This window comes from Hippopotamus amphibius, chromosome 3 (assembly GCF_030028045.1).
Source record: "Hippopotamus amphibius kiboko isolate mHipAmp2 chromosome 3, mHipAmp2.hap2, whole genome shotgun sequence".
In the NCBI taxonomy this organism is placed as follows: Eukaryota; Metazoa; Chordata; class Mammalia; order Artiodactyla; family Hippopotamidae; genus Hippopotamus; species Hippopotamus amphibius.
Genome location: NC_080188.1, coordinates 181,286,435 through 181,305,618, shown reverse-complemented (window position 1 = coordinate 181,305,618; position 19,184 = coordinate 181,286,435). Strand labels below are relative to the sequence as shown.

General features: G+C 39.0%; 1 protein-coding gene and 1 long non-coding RNA gene across 3 annotated transcripts in view; one reads left to right on the top strand and one right to left on the bottom strand.

Moving 5' to 3' along the window:
* EPRS1 (glutamyl-prolyl-tRNA synthetase 1) overlaps positions 1 to 16,393 on the bottom strand; it is a 67,992-nt gene extending 51,599 nt beyond the window's left edge. The window contains exons 1-7 of one of the 2 annotated variants that reach the window (XM_057726515.1): positions 16,234 to 16,393; positions 11,955 to 12,039; positions 8,744 to 8,843; positions 7,732 to 7,888; positions 5,908 to 6,047; positions 4,546 to 4,640; positions 562 to 688 (exon numbers count right to left, since the gene is read on the bottom strand). In XM_057726515.1, the coding sequence (XP_057582498.1) occupies positions 562 to 688; positions 4,546 to 4,640; positions 5,908 to 6,047; positions 7,732 to 7,888; positions 8,744 to 8,843; positions 11,955 to 12,039; positions 16,234 to 16,279 (750 nt within the window). In that variant the 5' untranslated portion in view covers positions 16,280 to 16,393. Of the gene's footprint in view, positions 1 to 561; positions 689 to 4,545; positions 4,641 to 5,907; positions 6,048 to 7,731; positions 7,889 to 8,743; positions 8,844 to 11,954; positions 12,040 to 16,233 lie in introns of those variants that run through there. The other variant, XM_057726516.1, reaches the window with a different exon arrangement.
* Positions 16,394 to 16,498: 105 nt separating this feature from the next.
* On the top strand, positions 16,499 to 17,144 carry LOC130848260 (uncharacterized). The gene is made up of 2 exons (XR_009052575.1): positions 16,499 to 16,718; positions 16,839 to 17,144. It is a non-coding gene; the product is annotated as an uncharacterized LOC130848260 (long non-coding RNA).
* The last annotated feature ends 2,040 nt before the right edge of the window (positions 17,145 to 19,184 follow it).

Genomic DNA, 19,184 nt, shown 5'->3' with positions numbered 1-19,184 from the left:
GTGGAAGTTGTACGATATTAGATCAGAAAAGAAAAAAAGAAAAAAAAAGATATTCATTATACTAGCCTCCAAATTTTCAGCTGAGAAAGCTGATCTCATGGTGCTTTCCATTTATTCTGGAAAAGCTGATTATTATTGGTCATGCTGACAATTATTTGCCCTCTCTTTGAATATATTACAGTGTTTCTAAACAGATGACATAAGAGGCTAGGAAACCTTCACATTTTCCAATACCTATTTAGTGTTCGTTTCATTCATAAAATTATATGACAAAAAGGAAACCTGCCTCTAGTGACCAATTCATTCAAGAAAGTGATACTTGTAGGAAAATGTAGTACTTAAATAAATTCTACAACAACTGAAGAGGAAAGGAAAAAAACTGAAGTTTTTTGGTATGGGAGCTCAACGATTCTTGGCTTAGGTCTCAGACAAAGAATATATAGATGAGCAAAAGAAGCAGCTATGAGAACAAAATTTATTTTCATACCATGAAGGTATCAGGTCACCCTCTAATTTTAATCAACTTTACTGACAAAGGTTCATCACTACACCTTTAATTACCTTCTCAAAATCTTCCTTTTCTTTTTCAGGATTTGTGTCATCAAATCTCATGATCAGTTTCCCTTTAAAGTTAACCTGGTAGTGCTGGTTCAGAAGAGCAGCTTTTGCATGCCCAATGTGTAAGTAACTAAAACAAAAACATTTTACAAAGAAACTCATTAACATGTTTTAACTAAATACTTAAACTTAACCTTTCTGAGGAGATGAGAACTAAACAAAAATCCTTCTAGTTGGTATTCCACTCTTATTTTATTTGCTAACAAGAAGTACTGTAATAGAAAACCTGACCCTGAGGAAGAAAAAAAAGGCTACAACATTTATAAAATAATCATAAGAAACAATTTCATATGTAAAATCTCACAAAGTAACAAGTTATTTACAAACATTACAACCTTAAAGCTAAGCTCCATTTTCTATTCTTTCTTTTCTTTTTTAACTGAGGAATGAAAGGTAATTTAATTAGAGGAAAACTGCTTTCAAAGCTGTTTGCAACGCTATACGATAGTGGATCTCTAATGAGACCAGATGCTACTGAGAACTCGGCACTCGTCCACTGCACACAAGACAGAAGCACCTCTGAAGATGCCACTGTGACAGTGTTAATTAAATAAAAGAGCACATGAGAATTAGGAAGCCACAGGAAAGCCACTTTACTTCTCTAGGCTTCAGTTTTCTCAGAAGCCAAAAGGAAAAGATTTTAACTAAATGACCTTGAAGGTCTCATCCAGGACCAATATTCCATGGATCACAATCTGTGAAAAGATTATTCTGTTCTATGGGCAGCTGACTATTACATAGAATAAAATAAATCAGAGGCACCGTTAATATTATTACATACCAACATCCTCCTCTATCAATGAAGTGGGTAAAAAGCAATATCCTATACCACTATGGTTGAAAATATACTTTTCATCAATAACAGCAGTCACAGTTGCACTGTTCTACAGTCACCTAGTTTCATGCACCCCTCTGATCTCAGTTGATATCAAGAGGGGAGGGAAAAGTACAACCCCTTGTATGTCTTTATATCATTTCTAAAATCAATCTTTTTTTTAGACATTCACACAGCATTCTAGATCAATGATTCAATTTTAAAGAGTTTTACAGGCATAGGTTAATTCAGACAAGTACAATGCAATGCATTTAGGGTTATTCAAAACTTTCTGCATAAAATAAAGCACTTTAAGTGGCATCCCAGATAAGATCCTAGAAGAGAAAAAGGACATTAGGGAAAAACTAATGAAATTCAAAAAAAGTATGGCGTTTAGGTAATAACTATATATCAATATGTGTTCATTAACTGTGACAAAGGTACCTTAGTAATGTAAGATGTTAACATTAGGGAAAACTGGGTAGAGTACAAGGGAATTTTTTATTTTTATTTTTTTTTTTTACTATTTCTGCAATATTCCTATAAATCTAAAACTACTCTCGCGACTCCTCTGGTGGCAAAGTGGTTAAGAATCCACCTGCCAATGCAGGGGACACGGGTTTGAGCCCTGGTCTGGGAAGATCCCACATCCTGCAGAGCAACTAAGCCTGTGCACCACAACTACTGAGCCGGTGCGCCTAGAGCCTGTGTTCCACCACAAGAGAAGCCACTGCAGTAATAAGCCTGTGCACCGCAACGAAGAGTAGCCCCCACTCTCCAAACTACAGAAAGCCCACACACAGCAACAAAGACCCAACGCAGCCAATAAAAATAAATTAATTAATTAAATTTTAAAATAAATTTTTAAAAAAATAAATTTATTAAAAGTAAAACTAAGGACTGAATTCTGAAAATGAAACAGAAATATTTGTGCAGTTTTCACTGAAAGTGTTACACCCAGTAACATGTTAAGAAGAGAAAAAAGAAGACTGATAATCACTACCTACTAATTGACAGTTAATGTGCTTTACACACAGGAATTACTCTTAAGAGAGGTGATGAAATCAAACTACTATACTTAAAGATATCATCTCTGAATCTGAAATAACGTGTGCAATTCTAACAATTCTAAACCTCAAAAAGCTAACAGGACTATAAAATATTCACAAGATAAGTACAATAATTGGCTCAAGAGACAGCCTATATCAGGAGAGGTAAAGAAAATAAGTTCCAAGCTGAGCTAGTCAGTACTGATGCTATATTGGGCTTTTCCCACACATGACAGACATAGGCATATAATTTTTAGTCATATGCACTCTAGAGCCAGACAGCGTAGGTTTGGATTTGGCAAGCTGCTAAAACGTTGTACGAAACGTTTTATGAATCAGTTTCCGAAACCATTTGTAAAACTGGATATAATAACAGTGCCTTCCTCACAGGGTTGATAGGATTAAACAAGTTACTATATGTAAAGTGCCTGCACATAACAGGTGCTATCTATGTGTTAACTAGGAAAATAAGTAAAAGGCAAAACTCAAGATTTCTGGCCTTTTATGAAAGACACAGGGAAAAAAATGATTAAAAAACTAGAGAAGACCTGTGTTGCAGTATAAGGGGATATGACGAAAATTATGAAAGTTTTTAAACCTGAACACTGATTTATATTCCAAATCCCAAAACTGTATTCAACTGTTGGACTGAAACTAACATAATTCACAACAAATAAACATATTTTATACAGTAAGTAATAAATATGAGGAGCTCACAATTCCAAGTGATAGTGACAGAAAATATAAAAAAATTCAGAAGTGACAAATGTTCAAATGGCATAGCTATAAACAGCCATGGCTAAAAAAACTAGCTTTCATCAAACCATTAAAGTCACTATCCAATGGGACAACCATGACCTCTCACACCAAGAACACGAGAACAGGATATTGGGTGGTAGGGACCCAGGATGTCAGAGGGACTTAAACTATGTAAAATAAGTCTCATTTATGACTGACTCCACTCAAGTCAACTATCAATCAATCATTTAATGGTTCAGTCTGTGTATTTTCCAGAACCATTATTTCCCTTTCGTTGCCTTCTACCTATCCTTTATTTCACCACCTAAACCAACAAACTTAGAAAAGCAGAGAGAAAATGTGGAACTCTAAAACTGGTTTTGCTGTTAATGGCACTTACGAAATAGTTTGTGAAGAACTACATTAAGAACAGCTAAAATAAAATTGTTTCCTTATCTGCCATTTCCTACTGTCTACATACTCCATTTATCACAGATGGGTAAGAATCTGGCTATAGAATACAAAATCTGAAATTAAACAAAATTTGGGTGAAAAAACCCATCTCATGTATAAAGTATGGCACAATACTTTCCCAGTGGCTAAGTTCCCGAGGCTATCTGCTTTAATTAAAGGCATTTTATTATATCAGCATCACTGGAAGGGTTCTTCTACACAGTTCGTCCAGCATGATTCACAGAGGCTGACGTATGTGCAAAGACAGAGACCCTTCAGCCTTGGGGGGTGCTGGGCAAGGACCCAGGCAGAGTCATGCCGGTGGCTCCAGGCAGAGCAGTCCTCTTCCCTAACGAGCTAGTCATATATTATTATTTTCTATGGCTGCCAAGAGTGAAAAGGGTTTTGAAACCTACTAATAGTGGAAAGAAATGAATAAGAATGGGCTTTTCAGGGCTCCACTTCCTTTATTTGGGAAAAAAATAACTTAAAATAAGTCTACCATAACTTCTGCTAACTGAAAGAATTGCTCGGGGTATAAATACAAATCCTTCTTAAATGACACCTTCAAAATCTCAAAATGTAAATAAAACTTGAGCCTTTCTATTAATGGATATTTTTCTATTTGCAATTAAAATTCATCCTAGAATAAAATTAAAATGTTATCTCTCCTATTGCTTGAATAAGCTAAAACTACAAATTTTATAAATTAACTATCAGTAATTTAAAAACTATTAAGATGTTCAGACTTTTAACTCCCACAATGAAAATCTTATTTTCTTCTATATATTAACCTATTGATTTTAAAGTATTTGATAATTGTTTTAAAGCTTTTCCACTAAATATATCCAATTATAAGTTATATTTTCTTACCCACTAGCCTCTGGAGGAAATCTGACTGTAACTTTTCCCAACTCAGCACCTGGAAGCTCAACAAATTTCCCAACATCTTGCTTTTTCTCAGGTACCTGAAAAGCAGAACAACAACAAGAACAGTTACATGGTTAAATATTTAAGAAAAAATTCATTCAACAAATACTTACTCAGTACCCACTATGCGCCGAGCATAGTTATGAGGAAAAATTTACTAAAATATTGTCCCTGTACTTGAAGACTCAAAATCAGCTGAAGTTAACCAACAGCATTTAGGGTCATCAGGAAAATGCTTAAAAGGAGGCAAGAACCAAGCTGGACCTTGAAAGATAAATGGAAATGTATCAGATGAAGAGTGTACGAGGGTGGTCATTCTAAGAAAAGGAATAATAGCACAGGTAAGACTCAAAGGCAGGGAAGAGCAGTGCAATGTTAGGAATGCACGTTGGGTGGGCAGGCAAGATGCTGAAATAATTAAGTCCAAAAGATGAAGGCCCTTATAAGGCTGACTTCTATGTTTCCAGCAATAAGGAGTCCTCAGGGGTATGGAACTACTTAATCTGCATTTTCTAAAGCTATACCTGGGACAGTACAAAGGCTCAACTAGAAAAAAGAGAGATGTTTGGTGATGAGATTACGGTCTTAAATCAAGCAGTGGGTAATGAAGCCTCAATAAAAATTAACAGCAGTGGAGACAGAAGACAAATCTATAGATACAAGAAGTAGTAATAGAACTTGTTGGCCAATTAGAGGTGGAAAGTAGTGAAAGATGACTGAAGATTTTTAGCCAGAACTGAGATGACTGTAGTGTCTTTATCCAAGCAGGTAACAGTTCTCAAATTTTACTGCATCAGAAAACCTTTAAATTATAACTTTACTACATATGCATAATATGTAAAACAGATCAAAGCAGAGAGACTCTAGTTGGGGGAAAGGACCTTTTTCTACTATACTCAATGTCACATCTTCCTACAGAATCAACAAAAAGGCTCTACAGAAGCGCAGCATTCAAGGGTCACAATGGTCCAAAAACCAGAGAATAAAAGATCTGGGAGGAAGAAAAGATGGTATAGCTATAAAATAATGAGATTTTAGTTACTTGGACTTTGGATTTCCTAAGGGACACACACTGGATGATTATAACTTTCTAGAAATATAATTATGAAGATTAAGGCTTAATGTCGGCAAGCAGTTAAAGGAAAGCAAAGATTCAACAACGGCAGATTCTTCCAAGAAGATCCTTTTTAATTGATGGGGAAAAAGGAAAAAAGCCACCACCAAACTATGAACATAATTTACTTTTCAGATCTAGGATTTCAGGCAGACAAGATGTCAGTATTAAAAAAAATTTTAAAGGCTTACCACTTTAGCTTTGGTTGTTGAAACATTCCACTTGGTACCTATTGACTGGAAGGCCTGCTGGGCTTCAAGAAAGCCAAACCAGCGTTTTACGTGAACTGGAGCTTTGTTCTGTTCCAACTGTTCCTGCCATGCCGCATTTCCTATTAGCAAACACAATTTTAAAACCATTCAATATATCTGCAAATTCAGAAGCAAAGTTCAGTTGTGGTTAATTTAAGTAAATAAGATGGCTTAAAGCTGTGCTTCTATAATGAAATTTTATAAGTCTGGGTAGGACTTCCTATGTGGCACAGTGGTTAAGAATCTGCCTGCCAATGCAGGGGACACGGGTTCAATCCCTGCCCCAGGAAGATACCACATGCCACGGAGCAACTAAGCCCATGCACCACAACTATGGAGCCTGCACTCTAGAGCCCGTGAGCCACAACTACTGAGCCCATGTGCTGCAACTACTGAAGCCCGCGCACCTAGAGCCTGTGCTCTGCAACAAGAGAAGCCACCACAATGAGGAGCCCGCGCACCACAATGAAGAGTAGCCCCCGCTTCCCACAACTAGAGAAAGCCCATGTGCAGCAACGAAGACCAAACACAGACAATAAATAAATTTTAATTAAAAAAATAATAAAAAAATAAAAATCTGGGTACACATGGAAATGATTTCTAATACTTTAACATATTTTAAGAATTCACAAAAATTAATTTAAAATATTTTTTCATTTCAATTCACTAGAGTGAACCCTAAATCCTGCCCTCACCACTGCCTCACACCCACTACAAGGCCAATGCTACATTTCATAATTAAGGAAAAGCTTTAAGTGGATCAACTAGAGAACAAAATAAAAATCAAGATCAAGAAGTACTCTTTTCTTCAGCTGTAATATCAAAAATGGTACTGAAGAAATGTTTACAGAACTCTTTAGCATCACAAAGCCACCTCCATAAGATATTATCTTCCTTTCATGAACATTAATTCAAAAATCAAAATAAGCAAAAATGTCATAAACCTACAGATGAAAAGTTCTAATTAGAAAAGTCCTTCATTTTATGTTGGTTATTATTATAACAATTTAATTTAATTTGGAGAAAAGGTTAAGCCACAAAAAAGGTACAGAGAGGTTCCCTGGCGGTCCAGTGGTTAGGACTCCACACTTTCACTGCCGGGGTGCAGGTTCAATATCCCTGGTTGGGGAACTAAGATTCAGTAAACAATGCAGCCAAAAAAAAAAAAAAAAAAAGAGTACAGAGAATATTAAAACCAATTTTTAAAACCCTCACATAACCCAGATTTAAAGAATGATAAAACATTTTGGTATGTTTGCTGCAGGTTATTTTTTGTTTTTTGTTTTTTTTTAATAAACTAACAAAATTCAAGTCCCCTTCTATCTCTCAACAATCTCATATTCTGACCTGTTGCAAACTACTCATGGAAGATGGAAAAAGTGACCTCTCAGAAAAATAACTCCAGCTCACCCCACCCATCTTCACACACATACTGAGCAATCAGAAACGACAGTAACTGGAGTTAAGTAATGGCTGAGACAGGAGAGGTGCTGATATAAATGGATGAGGAACAAGGGCAGCTCCAAAGGCAAAAGAGGAGCTGCGGCAGCAAGATGGGGTCAACCTCCAGGGACAGCAGAGGATGGGGAATTCCTGTGACTGGATAGGAATAAAATGGCCAGGGAGGTCATTCCTTTGTAAGAAAGTCCTAAATGACTGCCACTAGGCAGACAGATGGTCAGATACGTAGAAATATGTGTACTTCTTATCCAGCAAAACATTAAATAATTAAAACAGAAATTCTTCAAGAAGAATTATTGATACCTTTTAGGGTGGCCCAAACACATAAATCTGCCAAGCTCAAGGAGTTTCCAACTAAGTATGTTCTCAGAGACAGGCAATGATTGAGCTCATTGACTGCAGAAGTAAACAAATCACATGAAGACAATTTTGTGGCACTAAACTCCAACCAGTGATCAATCTGTGAAAAGAAATGCATCCCAGGGTTTAGATTTAAACAAACAAGCAAACAACCTCAGTTAGAACCATGGCTATCTTATCTCAATTACAGAATTTACCATTACATGGATTTAATTGTGATTGTCCACAACCTAAACTGGCACTTAAACACATACTGTTATTTTTCTGTTTTCTTTTCTTTTTTTTTTGTTTTTTCCGGGGGTGTGAAGAGGCGCTTCAGGGAGTAAAAAGGAAAATATGAGAACTGGAAGCAGGAAGGAATAACGAGCCTGACCGAATCCAACAGGTGGTACCCAGCCAAACAGATTCATCCACTTGTGGAATTTAAAAGTAAATACCTGGAAACTATTCTTTGCATTTTAAATTTTATAAGATATAGGAAAGTTAGAGCTGAATACAAACAGGGAAAAAAGAGCATCTAAAGTGCCGTATTGAAAGTTAATCTACTATTGCTATAGTTAATTAAATAAGGTATATACTTAAAAAGGAGAATGTGTGTGACCCTGGGACCATGTAACTTTTCAAGGCCTGCTACCTCATCTGTAAAGTAAGAAAGTTGCAGAAGATGACCTATGCAGTCACATCTAGCTATGAAATTCTAGGAATCCAGGAAGAGGAAGACAGCACTAAATGCCCCAATAGGACAGCTGGTATGGGTTTGAAAGTGCAAACTTAGGAGCTAAGACTTTTTTTCTGAAAATAAAAACAGATGAGAATTCCTTAACTTGGTCTATGATTAACACGTTGTTAACATCCTTAAATAGAGTAACAGTCCATAAGCCAACGGAGTTCTCAAAAGAGCCAAAGCCTAAATCAAAACAAAATAAAACAACCCAAGGAAATGTTCACTCCTTACCTCAGTATGTTCCAACAGGTTAGAGCCATAGAGCCCAGCTGTAGTTGCAATTCTAGCCAAGTAGCGAAGTATAGAATTTATGTCTGTGAATACCACATTTCTAGAATATAAGCATGAGATAAAATGTTACTGTGGCTCTAGCAAGTCAGTAAAAGTCATGAGACTTAGGAAAAATGTAAAAATAGAAATCTTATAAGATACAAATATATATCATGCATTTTCTACTACAGTAAAAACAATGGATCTAATTTGTTCTTTATTCTGTTCTATCAAATTTTAGTTTGTTTTGAGATGTTCAGCTAAATCCAATAATTCACTTCAGAGCAGCCTATCTCTATGACGTTTTTATCCTTCTAACTATTAGTTTCTACATGTCTATTCAGTGGTGAAAATATGAAAATTGGGATATCGAGAATAAAGTGATTTAAAATAAATCAAGGCAATTAAGCCAAGGATATACTGTCATAAAGAAGCTGGTTTTATCAACTTCCAGGTAAACATGGTAGATCAAACCTCATCAAAACTGCTTCCATAAGGAAAAAGAGACTAAGGAGAAGAGACAATAGCAATAAAATTTCAGAAGCTAAAAAGCAGATGGAGTTAACAGGCCTGAAAAACCCAAATCTTAACTGGATAGTGGACAAAGCTGAAAACCAACCCAATTTAAATTTTAGAATCCTCTAAAGACTTACGGATCAATGAAACCAGATATCCTTGCAAGTGAGTTAACTGCGACTAAAATAAGGAAGCTTGGTTGAAAGTCTACTTAAAAATCAGTCAGGGGACTTCCCTGGTGGCGCAGTGTTTAAGACTCCAAGCTACCATGCAGGGAGCCCGGGTTCAATCACTAGTCAGGGAACTAGATCCCACATGCATGCCACAACTAAGGGTTTGCATTCCACAACTAATGAGGCAATGAGCCACAACTAATGAGGCAATGAGCCGCAACTAAGACCCGGCGCAACCAAATAAGTAAATATTAAAAAAAAAAAAATCAGAAACACAGATACCTCCAAACCATAATCTGCAGAGCTGGGCTACTCCTCTTACCCAATCATGGCAAAATCCAGAGCCTTACTCTCTAAAGACTAAAACAGAGGATCTTTCAACTAGTGGAAATCTGGCACAGTTTTTAAGTTGGGGTATAGAGGTAAGAGAGAGGATAAAAGAATACACGTATACTGGACGCTGAGATCCTCACCCTTCTTCCCACCCTCAACTCCCAAAATACTCTGGCACCAGCTCTTCTTCACCTGAGACAAAGTTTTCTCTGGATAGATAATCAGAAGACTGAAAGTTTTCTCTAGACGGATAATATGATCTGCCCAGGAGGAAAAGAACCACGGATACTAATACCAGAAACTCCTTCAAATGAACAGCTCAGTCAGATCACCCTAGAGATAAGCTCAGAACTGACAAGCTCACCTTGGAGTTTAGAACTTGTAAACAGCTTTACTCTCCCAGTCAAAATCTAAGAAGACCATCAGGAGTTACCAAATATCTGAAGAAAGCCCATAACTTAAAAGCTAGCAACCAAAATAAAACCACAGCTGTAAACTGAACAAATCAAGGAAAGCTTTAAAAGTGAATAAATTTCCTCTGAGCAATGAAAAAACATACTGCAATCATAAGAGAAGAACAGGACCTATTTAATAAGTAACAGAACGCTCAGATACTAAAAATAAAACAGCAAAAAAGAAAACTCAATAGAAAAATGGCATAATAAAGTTGAAGAACTCTCCAGAAAGTGAAGAAAAATGAAAAAAAAAAGGAAAATGAAGGTGACACTTTAAGAAAATAAAAGGACTAATCCCAACATCCACATAAAGAACAGAAAATAGAAAGTTATCAAAGAAATAATTTTCTAATTCCCCAAAAGAGGATTCCTAAGTTTCCACATTAAAGAGAGCAACCAAGCACCCAACAGAATAGATGAAAGATCCAGACTAAAGCGTATTATTGTGAAATTTCTAAATACTGAATCGTAAGGGAAGATGCCCACAAACTTCCTGAAGTCACACAGAAAAGACAGGAATCAGAAAGGTGTCAGAAGGGAACAAAGCAAGCAACAATAATGCCACAGAAAAGTAAAAACCATACATGAAAAGCAATCACAACATGTGGCTCAGCAGCGGATACAATTTACAGGATCCTCAGTGTAAACACTAGATAGTAATCTAATCAAAATTCCATGCAACTACAATGGAAGGAAGGACACCAGAGTGGCAGGTGTGTTTGCGTGAGTATTTTGCAGTACCCTGCCCCTTCCCCAATACAAGTCTTTCTGTCGGTTTATTATAGACCATTTCAGAGTCTGCATCCTGCTTGAGAATACCCTCGAAACCCTCTTTCAATTGGATCCAAATTCCACCAACTGGCAAAGTATTCTTAAAGGAATCTGAAACCAGGTTGTGTTTATTTCTTAGTTTTGTTAAACAAGAGAATGTTTCCCTTCCTAGTCCTTTTTAATCCTTTTCAGTGGGTTCCAAAAGAAAGAGATAAATCCAAGGGCACGCAATCTTCCATATATCCTGGGATTCAATCTTAATCAAGAACATACATAGATAATTTTGAAAACACAGAGAAGTAAAAAGAAAAAAACTCCACAATTGCAAAACTCAAAAATACTATTAATGGGGATATGTGTATAAAAACAGATGATTGAACTTGGTGTACCCCCCCAAAAATAATAAATAAATAAATAAAATTAATAAAAACAAACAAAAAAATACTATTAAAAGTGTTGTATACTTCTCATTTTTTTCTTTGTTGAGATGTAATTTTACATTTCCATCTTGTTTTATTAACATTATATTATGAACATATCCACCATTAAAATTTCTCCATAAGCCTTTTTTTCCACAGATGCCTAATATTCTATGCTGTGGACTTACCAAATTTATTTCCTATTGTTCCTGATTTTAAAAACTTCCCATTTTCTACCAGAATAAATTACAATAGAATTAAAAAGCTGTATATATATAAATCTTTCTGTACATTTCCAGTTTCTTTTAGACATTAGATATGTGATCAGATAGTGTGCTGACAAATACAAGACTCTGTATGTAGCTCTTTTAGAATGAGGAAGAAAAGTATATTTCTTCTTACGGACAATTTACCAGTTAGCAAGTAAAACCAGCATACAACATTTAATCCTAAATATTAAAAAAATGCTGTTCAGTACTGAAAACCAAGATATAAAAGCTCTTACTCAGATACACGCAGAATATTCTCTTTCCCTTCTTCAACAGAAATGCTGATGTTGTCTTTCACATGTTCTACTGCCAACAAAGCTCCTAAAAATGAGATGAAAAGATTTCTCTTTATAAACGATGTAGTATTTAAAATTTAAATGATAAAGCAATAAGAATGAGTCAACAAACCAGTATTAAGACACGCAAGGAGTAAATTTTTCTCCCAGTAGTCTGCAGATGCAAAGTATGGCCTTCTGGAGAGGTAACAAACCAGAAACCACTCCCTGGCATAATTCAACTGCTTTTTTTTTTTTTTTTTTTGGCACACGGGCTTAGTTGCTCCGCGGCATGTGGGATCTTCCTGGAGCTGGGATCGAACCCGTGACCTCTGCATTGGCAGGCGGATTCTTAACCACTGCGCCACCTAGGAAGCCCCTCAACTGCTTTTGAATATGCTCAGAGTCCAGCTCGGGGCAATGAAATTGATCTTTCCCTCATTCAGGAGAAAAGAAGAAATTAGAATAGCACCTTGTATAAAAGCTATTGTTGACAGTACCAGAGTAATTAATGTGGTAGGGACTGTACTAAATGCCTTACATTCATAATCATTTTTAACCTTTGTAGTAACCTTAAGAGGTAGGCACCTTTACCTCTATTTTACAGAAGAGGAAACTGAGTCTTGGAGGGGTTAAATAACCCAAACTCCTTACCTATACGGCAGTCAGAATTTGAATGCAGGTCTAAGGCTGTTCAGAACTCCAATTCTAAAATAGTGTAATCTGCTTCTCAACACATCATAAAGTTTACTAAATATTCATTAATCCTTTGTCCTTAACTTATCGACGATGGACAGCTAGCACCCAGATACTGGTTTCTAAATACCATGCTCCACTGGAGACAGGACTATGGTAGGGAAGGTACAAGACAAACCCGGAAAATTTCATCATGCTAGAAAGCAAGAAGTACTCAAAGAATGATAAGAGATACGCCAAAAGGACACAGAGGTCAGTTTGGAGGGGCTCCCACTGGCAAATAGGGCCAATTTAAGCACTAAAGTAAATAACAAGTTTTAGAGAACCCATACCAAAGAATCCTATACAGCAAATTTTAAAAATGAATTCCTATTACAGGCAATAACATAGATGAACCTCAAAGAACTATCCTGTGTACAAAAGAATAATTTGATACGACTCAATGTATATGAAGCTCTTAGGAAAAGCAAAACAATAGTGACAGAGAGCAGATCAGTGACTACCAACGGCCAGAGATGGGGGAAGGGGACTGACTGCAAAGGGGCACAAGGGAACTTTCTGAAGTAAGAGAAATACTATATTTCATTATTGTGGTGGTTACACACTGTACATATCTGTCAATCAATTTATAACTTAAAATTGGTGAACTTTACCACGTGCAAGTTATAACTCAAAACAAATTTTAAAAATAAAATTTTAAAAACAGAAAATGAAAAATAATATGTAGCATAACCTAAGTATGTTTTGCTATGAATTTTTTAAAAAGATCTTCTCACAAAGAAACGCCAACTAATATGTGTGAAAGGAATGGCAAAATGGGAGGTCACCATCCAGCATCATGTTAATGATAATCAAGTTGGGCAGGAAGCACCAATGGTTGTTGAAACCAGTGGGTGAAGGTTTAAAAGTGACTGGACAGGGAGCGTTGGGGGGACTCGAGGGGGGGGGGAGTCAAGGAAGGTAGGGAATACGGGGATATGTGTATAAAAACAGATGATTGAACTTGGTGTACCCCCCAAAAAATAATAAATAAATAAATTAAAAAAAAAAAACAACTCCAAATGGATTAAAGACCTACATGTAAGGCCAGACACTATAAAACTCCTAGAGGAAAACATAGGCAGAAGACTCTATGACATACATCAAAGCAAGATCCTTTTTGACCCACCTCCTAGAATCATGGGGGGGAAAAAAAAAAAAGTGACTGGAGTGTTTACGTGGTCCCAGAGCATCTCTCCACAAAATGCCCGTTAATTGCAAAAGGGAAAACTCTGCAGTGGGGAAAGCTGTCAGATACCACCTTAAGTACTCAAGATTAGATCATTAGTAATGGGAAAAATTCATGTACCAATTAACTGGGCTGCAATGAAGAACAATGAACTGTTTATGTGTTATTTCTGCCAAAGATGTGCAGCCTGAATCTAGTCATGAGGAACCATGAAACAACCTGATCAGGGGACATTCTTTTAGTAAGTGGCCTCCAGAGAGGTTAAACCTATGAAAGCCAAAGAAATACTAAAAAAAACTATCCCAGATTGAAAGAAACTGGAGAGATGTGACAAGTAAGTGCAAAGTATGAGCCTAGATTTTGATCCTTGCACTATAGAGGGACCATTGGTCTATGTATTACATGGAAGAATTTTATCAATTTGTATTTCCTGATTTTAATGGTCCTGTAAGGTCATATAGAGTTGTCTTCCTTGAGAGAGATGTATATTGGTGTATATTGAAGCACTGTTACATGCAGTACGCTCTCCAAAGGCACTGGAGGAAAAAATATTCTTTATTCTATTCTTGTACCTTTTTAAATGTGAACTTATTTTAACATTCAAAAAAAAAAAAGGTGAATGCATACAAAATAAGGGAAATTCTCCCAATGCAATCTATTTTCTAAATGTTGCATCTAATTATATTGATTACTTAAAGATACAACATATTTGAATTAAACAACTAGGAACAATTAAATCAAAAACAAAAAAAGGAGGGAGGGAAAGAAGCAAACAGAAATATATATTCTACAATTGGTCTATAGCTCATAATGACAACAAATTTAAGACCCTCTTCCAGAATACTGGCAGATGTGGTCCTCAGTATTATAATTCACGAAGGAAACAGGTCTATCATCTTCAGGGTGATTTTCTAAATAACATTAGTAAAAACTACAGCTATTTATTGAGTATCTACAGTGTGTCAGGAACTTGACCTGCAGTCTCATTTGATTCTGGCAAGCAACCATATGTGGGAATATTATCCCTTGTTTCTCAAACAAGGAAACAGTGGGAGATGCTAAACAAGGAAACAGTGGGAGATGCTAGACAAGGAACTTACCAAGGTTCCACAACTAGTAAGTGGCAGCCAGAATGGACCCAGTCTCCAGGAACCAAATGTCTTTGCTCTTAACCATGAGGTCACACTGTCTAGTGCTTTCCAACTGCAGAATCAAACCCATTCCTTTCAGAGTTCATTGATTTGTGTGAGGTCAGGTCATAATTACTGGAACCAATATGCTAAAACATTACCATTTTTTAAAGTATTTTAAATGGTTATTAAATTGTGGGTTTTGTTCCAAAAAACTCAAAACACCCTATAATTAGAATGTTACTGAGTAATTTCATCAGCTCTACGTGGCCAACTGTATCTAAAGGTCCGGGCCTTCTCTCAAACATTAGAAAAGCACTTGGGTGTGTCTGTTAAGAAATGCATTAACAAATACAAGCTCAATAAACTGATTAAATTATTTTGTGTAATTTCTCAAAGCAATAGAAAAAATAGCAGAAACCCTAAGCTATCTATCCACAGTAACCTTGGCCACGTTGAAAATGCAACTCCAACGCGAATTTAAGATGTATCAGGAAGATGACAAGTCCGACCTTTTCTCTGACGTTTACTCCCTTCATCGGATGTGTAATAAAGCAACCCCATCAGCCCGCGGTGTACATGGGTGTTCCAGCAATTACCCTGCCACCTTCAATTAACATAAACGCAACCTCGGTTAAAATTTTAAGTGCTTCTACAATCACCTTCCTCGTTCTCTTTAAACCCAATGAAACGTAAAGAAAAGTTGAGTCGAGGAGATTGAAGATCTTTTCTGAGAACGAAGGAAGGGAGGTAAAGATAAGTGGAGCTAGGGGGAAACGCTAAAAACGGGGAGCGAAATAATGGGATTTCAAATTTTAAAAATGTTATTTCTACGTCCAGCTTTCGGTCACCAGGGGACATCACTTCTAAAAGGGAGAGAAGAGTACGCTGAGAGTCATCCCTCTAGGAGAGAAGGTCCGAAACAGAGCCTCAAGTCGCCCTGCCCCGGTTCACACCGCGCCCACCTCCACGTCCCAGCAAAACGTCTTCAGGAGCAGATCCACCTGCCAAGGACAGAGGATGAGGGGCGCGGAGCCCACCCCGTGTACACTTCGGGGGAGAGATTCAGGCCTAAGCTCCCGGACCGTGCCCGCCACTGCGCCAATACTTGGCGCGGCGACCTTCCCCGCCCCGCACCCCCCCAGGCTGATGCAACTCACACAGCTCGGCGGCCCCTGCCCCTTACCCAGCGGAGGGTCTCCCGAATTCACAGTCAGAGACAGCGTCGCCATCTGCGCTGGTCCGCCGGTCTATCTTGTCAGGGCGCCTGCCCGGCCACGCGAAACAGCACTGACTCGCCCAAAGCGAGAAGCTGCGACGTGTGCGCGCGCCTGACGCTGCCGCAGCCTTCGCCCCTCCCCCGCGCCGCGGCCGGCGTCTTGGCGCACAGCGAACTGCGTCATCACCGCGCGCCGCCTCCGTCTGGGGCCTTCGACCCCGCCCCCGGGGCATCTAGGCCACAAAGGCTAACGTGGCCGACGTGGAGTTCCAAGCCGCTGAAGAGGGAGAAACGCTGACGCGGACGACATTTTACGACACTTCGTAAGGCGAGAAAAGTTAGTGGTAAGAAGGTTTCTGCAGAGTGATGGGCGTTCCCCGGAAGCCCAAATGGAAACCAACAAACCGGTTGTGTCCTTGAGGCAGGAGGTAGATGCCCCGCCCCCGCACAAGGTGAGCAACTGGAATTCGATTCCTGTGGACAGAAACTCCAAAATATCAGGACAAATGAGAGAGGAGGCTGGGCCCTGTGCAGGTAAAACATGAGGGACCACCTATATTTCATTCTCAAAGTCAAGGAGATCGTCCCAACTAGAAAGCTCCTTGGTGGTCAAAGGGAGAGTGATGCCAAGCTACCAGTAGGAATCCATCCCGGCTGAGAACTGCATGTGCACATGGGAGGACCCTGAGGCAAAATGAATACGGACTCAGAACCAGGCAAATCAAAATGACTGGCCAAAGGAAACCGGGAAGAGATGCCCGTTGTGAGTGATTTAAACTACCACCAGGACGCGGCTATCTTTCTGAGTCCTCCCCTGTGTCTGTCTACACATACTGTACTCTTTTCCTCCTAATAAACACTTGACTTGTTTCACTGCTTTCCATCCTTTTGGGAATTCTTTTCTGCAAAACCGAAGGGCCAAGACCTTGTCACTGACCACTGGTCTAGTGGCTAGGGTTCAGCGCTCTCATTGCCGTGACCCAACCTCAATCTCTGGCTGGGAACCGAAACCCTGCTACAAGCTACTGCAGGCTGAGGCCACTCGAGATCATATTTGGTGCCAAAACCCAGGAATTCAAAGTAAACCGCAGGCTTCTCCCAGCTGCAGCGTGAGGCCCCTGATTTTCGCTCTTGCCTTTCTCTCACTCTCCGCTTTGGTTTCTTTTCAAGAGCCACAGGGCATAGCTTCTGTTCACCCAACATTGGGGGTGGCAGGGGGATCCTTCAGACGGTGCAGATTCAAATAATGCTTAGGTGACAGTGCTCTCACTGTCCCATATGGACCCCTCCACTACTCTTTTTTTTCCCACCTTACTTGCACAACAAGGTTTCTTTCTCCTTTCATATCCCCGCACCCTTTTAGAGGAGGATTTCCTGGACATCATTCCTAAACTGCGTCCCCGCCACTGCCAAACCCAGTGCTGCCTGTGTCAGACAAAATTGTCAGAGAAGTCCCAATTCTTTCTTACCTGCCGGACAGATAGGACAAAGGATTTTGGGTTCTTCTGCTGTCTAGTCTCTCACCTCACTCAATGCCCAAAAATTTACTATGAGAATTTCTCTGCCTCCCGGCCCTTGAGGCTTGAACCTTGTGCCGTCTTCCATAGTGCCCAACTCCAATTTCTCCAAGGGTTCCTCTTTACAGCTATCAGACCCCCTTCACTCCAGGCCTTGGCAGCCTGCACACTGCTACAGGCAGCCTATAGGGCTGGCCGCTACCCAGAAGCCCGAATTATAAACTTTGTAGATGCTCAGTCATGAGGAATACACCCCAGCATAGGAAGACTTATTATAGGACATAAGCTCTATAGACAAGGGATCCCTCATAAGGGAAATCCTGGCAACCGGTCTGTGCTGGTTCAAATGTCCTCCCCAGGCCACAAGGGGAGGACACCTTGTGCAAGGTAACAAGGAAGACCAGAGACGTCTGGTCGGGAGTTGATGGGAGAGTAGAGGATGCTTGAAACCCCATCAGGTTCTAAGGGAATTTGGAGGATGCCCTGAATCTCTTCCAGTTAAAGCCTCCTGGTAAGTGTTTCCGGGATGCCAGATTCCATTTCTAGGAGTGCTCTCTTGTTCTTGGTTGTATGTTACCCAACATGGGAGGATTCCCCTCCAAGCCAGAATAAACACGTCTGGAGTGTATCCTTAAAAGTTGGAAATATTTTTTAAAAACAAGGGCTAAGAAAGGAAAAATATTAGTTCTGTAACAGTGCCTGGCCTTTGTATACATTGGGGAATGGAAAAAAATGGCCTGAAAACAGGTGTCTAAATTATAATGCCATCCTGCAATTGGATATTTATTGCCACAGGATGAGAAAGTGGACTGAGGTTCGTATATTCAGGCTTTCATAGTCCTTTACCAAAATCCCACCCTATGTGGCTGTTGTAATTCAAAATCTGAGGAACCTGAAAACTCTCCCGACATTTTAGATGATCCCCTTCTACACTCTCCCGTCCCTCGGGGGAAACCTAGCTCCCTCCTACTCCTGACACTGTCCCTACTTCTCCCGAGCCACCTACTTCTCCTGGTCCCTCTAACTGATCCCAAACTCCACCTCCCTAAGTCCCTCCATACTCTCCGTTACCCCAAGAAAGAGAGACTAGTTCCTCTGGGGTAACTTGCAGTGGAGCTTCCTATCACGAAGGATCAGGGAAATTATGCCCTCTTAGGGAAGTGGCAAATGGCAAAGAGACAGAGTACACATGCCCTTCTCTTTAACCGACTTGGCCCAATGCAAACAGAAACTAGGCCAATTTTTGAAGACCCTAGTAAGTTTGTTGAAGAGTTTCATGCCCTAACTCTAATCTATGACTTAACTTTGAAAGATGTGCAAGTAATCCTATCTACAGAATTTGGACAGCAGCCCAGGGGCACGCTGACCAGTTTGCCAGAGACCAACCTGAACATTATGCTA